This window comes from Coregonus clupeaformis, chromosome 10 (genome assembly GCF_020615455.1).
Source record: "Coregonus clupeaformis isolate EN_2021a chromosome 10, ASM2061545v1, whole genome shotgun sequence".
Taxonomy (NCBI): domain Eukaryota; kingdom Metazoa; phylum Chordata; class Actinopteri; order Salmoniformes; family Salmonidae; genus Coregonus; species Coregonus clupeaformis.
The window spans coordinates 22,623,419-22,635,164 of NC_059201.1; the positions used below are offsets into that span (position 1 = coordinate 22,623,419).

At 42.6% G+C, this 11,746-nt stretch overlaps 2 protein-coding genes across 2 annotated transcripts; both read right to left on the reverse strand.

Moving 5' to 3' along the window:
• Positions 1-4,791: 4,791 nt before the first annotated feature.
• Positions 4,792-5,956, reverse strand: LOC121575958 (transcription factor HES-5-like). Its single transcript, XM_041889250.1, has 2 exons — positions 5,868-5,956; positions 4,792-5,757 (listed from the first exon to the last, which is right to left on the reverse strand). The coding sequence occupies exons 1-2, from the start codon at positions 5,928-5,930 to the stop codon at positions 5,326-5,328; spliced, it is 495 nt and encodes a 164-aa protein (XP_041745184.1). The 5' UTR covers positions 5,931-5,956; the 3' UTR covers positions 4,792-5,325.
• Positions 5,957-9,677: 3,721 nt separating this feature from the next.
• LOC121575959 (transcription factor HES-5-like) lies at positions 9,678-10,537 on the reverse strand. Its single transcript, XM_041889251.2, has 2 exons — positions 10,357-10,537; positions 9,678-10,241 (listed from the first exon to the last, which is right to left on the reverse strand). The coding sequence occupies exons 1-2, from the start codon at positions 10,417-10,419 to the stop codon at positions 9,810-9,812; spliced, it is 495 nt and encodes a 164-aa protein (XP_041745185.1). The 5' UTR covers positions 10,420-10,537; the 3' UTR covers positions 9,678-9,809.
• Positions 10,538-11,746: the final 1,209 nt, after the last annotated feature.

The window sequence follows — 11,746 nt, forward strand, 5'->3', positions numbered from 1 at the left end:
GAAAGCGCACCACTGACTTGGTGCGGGAGCAGGCAGGGCCGAGCCGGGCTGACGAAGCGCACCACTGACTTGGTGCGGGAGCAGGAACGGGCCGAGCCGGGCTGACGAGCGCACCACTGACTTGGTGCGGGAGCAGGAACGGGCCGAGCCGGGCTGACGGCGCGCACCACTGACTTGGTGCGGGGAGCAGGAACGGGCCGAGCCGGGCTGACGAGCGCACCACTGACTTGGTGCGGGGAGCAGGAACGGGCCGAGCCGGGCTGACGACGCGCACCATTGGCCTGGTACGGGGAGCAGGAACAGGCCGGACCGTACTGGGGACACACACCACTGGTCCTACGCAGGGATCTGGAATGGGCCGGACCGGACTGGTAACACACCCCAGTACCTCTCGCCGTGCCTCTACACCTTCCATCCCCTCTTCGACCAGTGGCCCCCGTAACCTGGCGGCCTCCTCTGCCAACCCGCTGGGCCGCTCTGCCGCGGTCTCCTGCTGGCCCGTCGTCCACGGCGTTAGCCCCCCCCTAAAAAATTTCTGGGCGTCTCTCCTACCCGTGGACCAGGTCTCCATGTCCCTCGCCAGCCTTTCGCCCTTCTGCTTCCATGTCAAGCCCTTCTCTTCCTCACCCGGCTTGACCCAGTCGAGGAGGCGAAGGAGATCTGCTAGAGATCTCCCTGGCGATGGCTCCTGGACACGCTGCTTGGTCCAGTCTTGGTGGTTTCTTCTGTCACGATCGTCGGTGAGAGAGGAGGACCAAGGCACAGCGTTGAATGCGAACATATTTATTTATATAATGATCACACGAACAAAACGAAAACGTGACGTCCCTGGTTACATACACGAACCAACACGGAACAAGAAACCACAATTAATGAATGCCTAACGGCTACCTAAGTATGACTCCCAATCAGAGATAACGAGCTACAGCCGTCTCCGATTGGGAGCCACCCTGGCCAACATAGATATACAACAACTAGAACCAACACACATGAAAACTCACACCCTGGCTCAACATACTAGAGTCCCCAGAGCCAGGGCGTGACACCTATTCCCCGTTGAGACTCACAGGTGCTGATGGGACTGATGATGCTAATGACACTAAACTGTGACTGCTTTCCAGCGCTTTCCCACACTTTGCCCATTGAGAGAGCTTCTACTAAACAATAGAATTGTGCCTTGTTAAATGCTAATTCATCATTAATAATAATAATACATTTAATTTGTATTGCACTTTTCATTAGAGAGTAATCTCAAAGCTCTAATGAGAAATAAATATACATATACACTGAACAAAAATATAAACACAACATGTTGGTCCCATGTTTCCTGAGCTGAAATAAAAGAGGACAGAAATGTTCCATACACACAAAAAATGGATGTTTCAAGTTATGAGGGAGCGTGCAATTGGCATGCTGACTGCAGAAATGTCCACCAGAGCTGTTGCCAGAGAATTGAATGTTAATTTCTTGACCGTAAGCCTCCTCCAACGTCGTTTTAGAAAATGTGGCAGTACGTCCAACCGGCCTCACAACCACAGACCATGTGTATGGCATCGTGTGGGCGAGTGGTTTGCTGATGTCAACGTTGTGAACAGAGTGCCACATGGTGGTGGTGGGGTTATGGTATGGGCAGGCATAAACTACGGACAATGAACACAATTGCATTTTATCGATGGCAATTTGAATGCACAGAGATACCGTGATGAGATCCTGAGGCCCATTGTCGTGCCATTCATCCGCCGTCATCACCTCATGTTTCAGCATGATAATGCACTGCCCCATGTTGCAAGGATCTGTACACAATTCCTGGAAGCTGAAAATGTCTCAGTTCTTTCATGGCCTGCATACTCACCAGACATGTTACCTATTGAGCATGTTTGGGATGCTCTGGATTGATGTGTACGACAGCGTGTTCCAGTTCCCGACAATATCCAGTAACTTCGCACAGCCATTGAAGAGGAGTGGGACAACACTCCACAGGCCACAATCAACAGCTTGATCAACTCTATGCGAAGAAGATATGTCACGCTGCACACCAGATATGGACTGGTTTTCTGATCCACACCGCTACCTTTTTTAAAAGTTATCTGTGACCAACAGATGCATATCTGTATTCCCAGTCATGTGAAATCCATAGATTTCCTTATATGAACTGTAACTCAGTAAAACCTTTGAAATGATTGCATGTTGCGTTTATGTTGTGGTCCTCTGTAGCTCAGCTGGTAGAGCACGGCGCTTGTAACGCCAAGGTAGTGGGTTCGATCCCCGGGACCACCCATACACAAAAATGTATGCACGCATGACTGTAAGTCGCTTTGGATAAAAGCGTCTGCTAAATGGCTTATTATTATGTTATTATTCACTATATATACAATAAAAACAAAATACATTTAGAATCAAGGCAGATAAAATAGCAATAGTGGGCTAGGTGCTAAAAACATTTTAGATTGGGACTATGACTATGAAAAAGACAGTCTGTAGAAGTAGGTTTTTAAAGTTTTTAAAGTTCTGAGTGATGGAGCGGCTCTCAGATGGTCAGGGAGAGCATTCCATAGGCGAGAGGCAAGGGAGCAGAAGGGTCGGTCCACCATAGTTTTGGAGTCGTGTCTTGGTGACTTGAAGCAGTAGGGAGTGGCTGGACCGGAGAGTGCGAGGTGGCTCACTGATTGAGATGAGGTCACTGATGTAGGTGGGGCTCAATCTATTCAAGGCTTTAAATAAAAGTCAATTCTGTAGTTGACCGGTAGCCAGTGGAGTTAGGCTGGGATCGGTGTGATGTGGTCTGACTTCTTGGTCCTGGTCAGGACCCTGGCAGCACTGTTCTGGATAAGTTGGCGCCTCTGTAGTGATTTGGTTGGGAGGTCCCCAAACAGCGCATTGCTGTAGTCGAACCAAGAGAAGATGAAGGCGTGGATGAGTTTCTCTGCATCTGGCTGGGAGAGTGATGGTATAACCCAGGCAATGTTTTTAAAGATGGAACAATTGTGTTTTACATATTTGTTTTATTTGGGCATTGAAGGACAGAGAAGGATCAAACTGGACTCCTAGGTTGGAGATGACAGAGGACAGGTGGATGGCCTGGCCGTTGATTGTAGGGCAGATGTTTCCAGCACTGGTGACCTGCTTGGGTGTCACAATAAGCATAGCCTCAGGCTTGCTACTGTTTAACTGGAGGAAGTTCTCTTTCATCCATGCCCTGATGCCCTTTAGGCAGCTGCTGAGTTTTGCTAAGGCAGAGATGGTGTCAGGTTTGGTGTTAATGTAGACCTGGGTATCGTCAGCATAGCAGTGGAAATTGATGTTATAATCTCTGAGGATTTGGAAGGAGATGGGCCTGTAGTTGGATAGGATGTCCTGGTCAAGGTTGGGTTTCTTCAGTAAAGGGGTGACAGCAGCTGTTTTGAAGATCGATGGTACCTCTCCGGTCAGCAGGGACTTGTTGATCATTGTGGTGATAAACATAAGCACGCTTTAAACAAACAGTTCCCATCAAGCCCCAGGGGGTAAAGCTAATTATTTAAATATTTATCGTAGGAAACAGATAGAGACACACTGTTACAGATAATCAATTCAAGTTGAGTGTGTGTTTGTGTACAGAAACAAAATAGCAAATTTCAACCATGCCCCACATACAAATGGCTTTATGCCATTACTTATGTACTTAGGCATTGTAGGCATCTTCTGCCTACATCCAAGACCCAAATACTGAACATTTATGGGATCATTAGCAAAAGATCCAATGATTTCCCCATAGAGACCCAGACACCCCCTCTAACCTCTGAAAGTCCCAGTCTATTGTCCCAAAGGAGCTCTGTGAGTGAGTTTTCCTGGATTTCCCACACTCTCTCCATTCAGTGCTTTCAATGGAGGAACAATAGAAGTGTGTCTTATTACACATCACATTAGCTATTGAGTTTGAGGGGCACAGCTGCCCTACATTTTCAGAAAACTAGGATTACAGCAGCAGTTTTGGCCCAACACCTTGAATCACTGATGACCAAACTAAACTCACTGATATGCAATTGTAATACATTCTGATTATACAGAAAAATTATACATTTAAATAAAACAGGTGCATCAGTAAAAAAAATGGCCATGCTTCCTGGGGAATTCGTATTTATGATTAACTAGCTCTCTATAGTCAATTTCACACATCAACTAAAACAATTAATGTCATGCAATTATGTATGGATAGAAATGTCTCTTAACTTTTATCTTACGTGGTAGATTTTAAATGAAGCACAAATGAATATGCATTCAGTGTTGTTTTCAATATCCTTGTTTACAGTAATGGGTCATAGTAGGCTTTTTTGGTTCTACATGTGGAATTTCATAAATCAGTAATGTAACTGTGATGGAAGGTTGTCTTTGTCAAGAGAAGAAAAGAGTAACAAACAAGAAGATTTCATTTTATAATTTGTGTATTTACTCAGATTGACTCAATGATTCACATAATTGAAAACCTTAATTTAAGGTAAATATTTCAATAGAAATAAAGTGATTAAACATCACAACAAGAAATTTGACATATCTCTAAGACATGATACTCTGACAGAGTAGGCTATATGATACACAATTACTGTCTTGATAAAAGACAACATATTGTTTAAAATAAACAAGAGGTTTTACAATAAGAGAGAAAGGTTTTCTCTCATGTGAAGTATACACATCATAATTCTAATAGGGATGACATTTCACAGCTTAAGTCTGATCTTAAAACAGATCAAATATTGCTACTCACAGAGTGATGATAACAGGTAAAATACCCCATTTGGGTAAATAATCCTCATAGGGAAACAGAGATGCTGTAACTCAATTTGATCAATATCAAATGGATAACTGATACATGCTTCACAAAAGATGCTAGATATTACGTCAATATGACCATATCACTACACATATATAGTGGTAACAAAAAAACTAAACACTTTTTTGTCACCATAGACAATCACAAAAAGATTGATGATAAAATACCCATTGTGGGTTGAAAGTAATCATGGAGGACCATTCAGGTTATTGATGATCATGAATAAACACATGATGAACATAATCAACATGTTTCCCAAAGCATAAAAGTTATGATTTCAATTATAACACTACAGAAATGCAGTGTGCATCGATTGGATCACACTTACAAAAAGTGTTTACCTTGTTCAGTACAACTGAAATAAAAAGTTTAAATCGCAGCAAGACTTTTAAAAACATGCATAAGCAGAAGATAAAGAATAACTTTTCCTATTCTCATTACTGTCCACGACAATCTTAGACCAACATGGTCCCTTTCCATTGTGTTTGTCTGGGAGTGGAGCTCCAGTCTGTAGGACTCTACCAGGGCCTCCAGAGGGCGATATTGACTGGACTCTTCTCATTGCTGATGCTGTGCTGGGCTAGGGAGCTCAGCTGAGGCAGGTCACTCTCCCTCCGGTTCTTATCAGAGGATGGCTGCAGGCTCTGGAAGTGGCTCAGCAGTCTTCTCTGGGACTGTGTCTTCACCTCATCCTTGGACAGGAAGTGCACAATCTCTTGGATACATCTGGAGTAACCCTGATTGTCAGGTCCTGAGCAGGAGGAGGAGTTCACTGGCTGGTACTGTTGCTGTCGTCTCAGGAAGCAAACTGTCATCTCCAGGATGTCGGCTTTCTCCAGCTTGGAGTCGGGCTGCTGATTGAGGATCTCTGGACCCAGGAAAGACTTGAGGTGCTCAATGCTGCTGTTGATACGATCTCTGCGTAACTTCTCCACCACAGGCTTTCTTAGCTGCAAGAAGAGAAAGAGAGTAATTAATAACCTTATTCTGGTATATGACATTATTGAAACACATTAAAATGTAATTAAATTAATTTCCTTGAATTTGAATCTCAATTTACCTTATTGGTCAGAGTCAGGTGCTCCTTATAGTGGATCATAGCTGAAGTTATTGTAGGTGCCATGACTGGATCTCTGTGCTGTAGAGGCCTCTGTGTATAGAGAATCTGATTTCTACTGGCTTCATCTCTCCTATATATAGTCCCAAATCTGCATATGAATGTGTGGGTCTTGGGCTTGTTGGAGATTCTCACAGTCTGTAGCCAATGGGTGAGCTTGGGAGGACAATGAGGAATGTGGAGCTGCCACATGCTCAGTGTTCTTATTGCTGGGGGACAATGGTCACATCTCAGGGGAACAGGTGGAGGGGTGGGGGGTGATGAAGAGTGACTCACAGAGGGCTGTGTGAATCTGGGAAAGGGGTGACTCCCAGATCTGCTACCTGATGTTGGGATCAACAACCCTGACAGAGCATACACTCATCATCACAACTTACAAAAATGCATTAAAACACCACATTATAAAATACTGGTACTCATAATGTTGTAGCTTTCACTGAAAGATGTTTGATGCAGTGACATTGTACTGATCAGATTGGAGTCCATTCAGACGGCCTGTCTGTCTATCTCTACAGGCTCAGGTTTCCCAGAAGCCCCAGGAAGTACACTTCCCTCCTCTGAGCTCCACAGCACAGCTGGCTCCCTGCACAACGCTGAGCGTGCCCCAGTCACACGCTCTCCTCTCTCTGGAGCTGGGAGCCACAGGGACACACGGCTTCTCCGACTTCTGTATGCAGCCTGCTGAGCCCTGAGACATAATCGAAGTGTGTCTGCTCTCACAAAGACACACTGGCTGTTCCCATGCAGGGACACAGAGTGGCTTACAGGGCAAACCATCTGGATCAGTTATAATTCACTTCAGAAAGAGACTCTTTCAATAACAAACAGATCAGTCATTTCTATTTGTACAAATACAACATTTTCCAAAACGTTTATATTAATTTTATAACAAACAAACAACCTTTTTGATATAGATATATTTCAATTGATCATAAATAAATGATAGAATTGACACATTAGGATATTGGAATAAGTTTGCCTATTTACGTAGTCAAAACCTTCACATGGCAAAATATTGGACTAAAGTATGTCAATGCATACAGCATCTCGGTTACAAAAGTCATGATTTTGCTGTAATGGTTGCCTATCAGTCTAAAGACAGGTAATCCAAGCAACTACGTGCTCCACACTGTCTTTATCATAACTTCTCTACCGTAAAATGGCCATATTATAAATAAAGACGTGTTGTGTTTTGTTTGTTGCGTCTATGTGTTGCAATGAGTAGAAAGACTTGTGATCCTAGCATATTTGTTATATTTGCAATATGATGATTTTTATCACTACTCGACATGGGAACATTATTTTTCTGAGTACACATGGGCATAGACACTTTCCCAGGGACTAACGTGGCCGACCTCTTTGGCATATGGCATAAAGAACAACATCCCACCTGTCCTGTGAGGAATCAGCTATTATTCCCACTGACTATTGTCCCACCATCTGAGCCCTCTGATTGGCTGCATAGTATGAGACAGCGTAGAAGGAGGCACATAAATACAGAGTGGAGATGCAGAGCTCACTAACAATGACTCTCTGAGCATCAGCTAGCCCAAGAGCAGCAACACAGCACAGCAGAGGAGCTACCACAACACAAACTCTAGAGCAAGATCTACCAAGACCAACATCTCTTCTTTATTGACGAGTTGCAAACTCAAGACCAATATCTGAAAATGCAAGCTTACATGGACATCACTCTTCAGGACATCATGAACGTGAAGGATCAGCACATTAGGTAAGATCAGGTTAAATTACACTGAAATACTTTAGGTCATAAGAGATATTAAAATGAATAGAAACTGTGTGTGAGAGAAGAGGTGTTCATGACTGTCTTGTCTTGTTTTTCAGGTGTAAACTCTCTCTGTTGGAGAGGAAATGCAGCAGTCATGTGGAGAAACTGAAGATAGCTATTGTAGAACACCTCCAGAACAGGAGCCCTACATCTCCCATATCTCCTATTTTGGAGAAGACAGTGTCCTTTTTCACTCTGAAGAAGGCCTTGCTGTCACCCACCGGCTATTCCAAATGTTCCAGGGACATGCTGCGTCTCTTTCCCGCTCCAGAGGAGGACATTGTGCCACTCTGCTTCGAACAATGAACTGAGAGAGATGCATGGATGGGGAGATTATAGGTCAGGGGTTACATACTGGGCTGAGACTAGGGTTTGAGACAAAATGATCACTGCAGTGTGAGATACAAACCTGTGGAGTGGGCATGAACTGAGCCTATGGTGAGCAGAGCACAATATTCTGTTCATGTGCAAATTCAGCTCAGATATATCAGAGCGCCATGTCCATGTCTGGAAAATATTCCCACCATGGTGATTGGCTGGTTTTCGTATTTGGACCAGACTGTCAGAGATAGGTCTGAAACCTATTCTGTCGTTTTACATGAAATGTAAAGTTGCAGAAGCATTTGAAATGCATTGTATGCATTTATATAAGCAGAGGTTTACTGCTTTATTCTTTCTGTGAAATGATGAACTAAATACCCTGAGATATGGTTCAATGAGAAATGCTGCCTTAAATCAAGGTAGAAAATAAATTCACATGGATACCTTTATTTCTGTAAAGGAACAGTGCATTGTTGTGGATGAAAAGTAAATAAAGTAAATGTTTATTTTATTGTAAGGCCCCAAAGAGGATTTATATTCTTGTTAATATTGTTGTCTAATTTTGTCAGCTAATAAAACTGCAGACAAAATCCAACATACTTTTCTTTGTCTATTCCTCCTATCTGTGATTTGTGGCTGACATGAATACTGAATTTTACTGGTTTCATTTACCAGGATATTGAAACTCACAAGATTCAGAAGTACATCTTCTGATTTTTTGAGTGTACTTCCACAAAAACGTGTACACTGCAAAAAAGTCCAAAGCATTAATATTGTACTTCACATAAAGAAGGTCTTACCATTTCCCCCCAAGGTTTGCCTTGCTAGCATGGATTTAAATGCATGGGACTGCTGGTCCACCATATTTCTTACACTAGTTGATTCCTTTAATCCATGAGGGGGAGTGAACTAGGAGATAAGGGTAGAGAATAGGACTCTTGATTATCTTGTATTATGTGCAATTTAATTTGAAAGATTTAGACATTTCACATTTCAATGGAGTGTAATGAATCAAACAAACATTAATTGTTTTCGATGATTGTTTTTATTCGCATCGACTTGATTTGAAGATTTACATTCATTTTGAAAACGTTTTCAATCTTTACAATACCTTCTCAGAAGGCGAGGGATACTGATGCACTCACATAGCGATACAAACCAGCAAGCCTACACGTTTTAACTCCTCCTCTCACAATCGAGAGGAAGTATTATTCAGTCTAAAATGCAGATATAATTTTCAAGGAAAAGCAATATGTCCGGTGTAGCTCAGTTGGTATAGCATGACGCTTGCAACGCCAAAATTGTGAGTTCGGTTCCGAAAGTATGAAGAAAATGTACGCAATCACTACTGTAAGTTGCAAATGAATAACAGCGTCTACAAAACTGTAATGACGTCTGATACTGTTTGCATGTTTTGTCATTAAGATATTCAATATCAATATCAAAACAGTACAAATGGGAATTAACATTGTTCACTCATCTTTCCGCTAGAAAGACAGTGAACACTATTTCATATATGATTAAAACTTTCCCACAGGGAACAATATACAGTATATTCACTTTATAAAAATGAAATATAAAACAGAAGATTCAATTGATCCTCTTGTAATCCAGAGATGAAGATTCAAATACTGATATTGTTCAATGCTTTTTTTCCATTTAAAACAAAACATGATCGAATAAACCCCTGCAAATGCAGAAAATGTGGATGAACTCCTCTGTAATAAGGACTGGGAATTGTCCTGCATGAGAATGAAGCTCCAGTCTGTAAGAGTCTACCAGGGCCTCCAGAGGGCGCTGTTGACTGGCCCCTTCTCTTTGCTCATGATGTGCTGGGCTGGGGAGCTCAACTGAAGCAGGTCACTCTCCCTCCTGTTCTTATCGGAGGATGGCTGCAGGCTCTGGAAGTGGCTCAGCAGTCTTCTCTGGGAGTGTGTCTTCACCTCATCATTGGACAGGAAGTGCACAATTTCTTGGACACACCTGGAGTAACCCTGATTGTCAGGTGCTGAGCAGGAGGAGGAGTTCACTGGTTGATACTGTTGCTGTCGTTTCAGGAAGCAAACCGTCATCTCCAGGATGTCTGCTTTCTCCAGTTTGGAGTCGGGCTGCTGATTGAGGATCTCTGGACCCAGGAGAGACTTGAGCTTCTCAAGGCTGCTGTTGATACGATCTCTGCGTAACTTCTCCACCACTGGCTTTCTTAGCTGCAAGAAGGAGAGTCTTTAATAATATTATTCTAGAATATATCAGAGGAGAGATAAAAGGATGGCAACTATTATCAAGAAACAAGTCATAAAGCAAGTTGTAATCTCAGTTTACCTTGTTGGTCAGAGTCAGGTGGTTCTTAGAGTAGATCATAGCTGAAGTGATTGTAGGTGCCATGGCTGGATCTCTGTGCTGTAGAGGTCTCTGTGTAGAGAGAATCTGATTTCTACTGTCTTCATTTCTCCTATATATAGTCCTAAATCTGCATATGAATGTGTGGGTCTTGGGCTTGTTGGGGTTTCTCACAGTCTATAGCCAATGGGGGTGCTTGGGTTCTTAAAGCTGGGGGACAATGGTCATGTCTCAGGGGAACATGTGGCGGGGTGGGGGGTGATGGAGAGTGACTTATAGAGCGCTGTGTGAATCTGGGAAACTGGTGACCCCCAGATCTACTGCCTAATGTTGGGATAAATGACACCGACAGAGCACACACTCATCATCACAATTTACACATGTGGGACTGACACACATGTTCTGCATTAAAACTTACACTGCTTTCTAATGCATTTTATTGGAAGATTCCTAGCCTACCATATCATATTTGATGACTGCATTATAAATATGACCTCTTGATTGGTTTACCTGAATAAAATAATTGCTTCTCGCAAATGTAGTATTTTAGCTTGTTTGCTTCATCCGTAAAAAGTTTTAACACTTCTGAGATTAATTCATAATTGTTCATGCGACATGTTTTTGAAATTATGATGAAGTCAGGATAATCAGCGTAATGGGATACATTCTTATAGAAGACAGAGAAAATAGCAACATGAGCAACACATAGATATATATTGGTGTGACTTCATCATCATTTCTCATAACTATTTGAGAGAAGTTATGTTGCAATACTGTTCCTATTATTCAGAGTGGAGGGAAAACACTTCCAGTTTTGAAAGTCCAGATGCAGCAGATGTGTCCTCTGTTTTGGAGTTACTGGTCAGTGTGAGTAGAGAACTGATCTGAGTTTCCCACACTGAATCCTGTGTGCTGTGATCAATGCACTACAAAAGCTGCTCAGTGAACAATTAGTGACAGCTATTGGCTCTGTGTTGTACTATAGACAGAGCCTGACGTCACAGACCATCTGGATTCTAAAGGGAAACTCCTCTACTTCAACACATACCTCTACTTCAACACATCCCTCTACTTCAACACATACCTCTACTTCAACACATACCTCTACTTCAACACATCCCTCTACTTCAACACATACCTCTACTTCAACACATACCTCTACTTCAACACATACCTCTACTTCAACACATCCCTCTACTTCAACACATCCCTCTACTTCAACACATACCTCTACTTCAACACATACCTCTACTTCAACACATACCTCTACTTCAACACATACCTCTACTTCAACACATACCTCTACTTCAACACATACCTCTACTTCAACACATACTCTTATAGGTACAGGTATACACTACCAGTCAAAAGT

Excerpts from the sequence above, each read along its gene's own strand:
- LOC121575958 (XM_041889250.1), bottom strand. The coding sequence starts at position 5,930 with ATGGCACCTACAATAACTTCAGCTATGATCCACTATAAGGAGCACCTG. Across the intron at positions 5,758-5,867 it reads ACCTGACTCTGACCAATAAG|CTAAGAAAGCCTGTGGTGGA; the intron begins GTAAATTGAGAT and ends CTCTTCTTGCAG.
- LOC121575959 (XM_041889251.2), bottom strand. The coding sequence starts at position 10,419 with ATGGCACCTACAATCACTTCAGCTATGATCTACTCTAAGAACCACCTG. Across the intron at positions 10,242-10,356 it reads ACCTGACTCTGACCAACAAG|CTAAGAAAGCCAGTGGTGGA; the intron begins GTAAACTGAGAT and ends TCCTTCTTGCAG.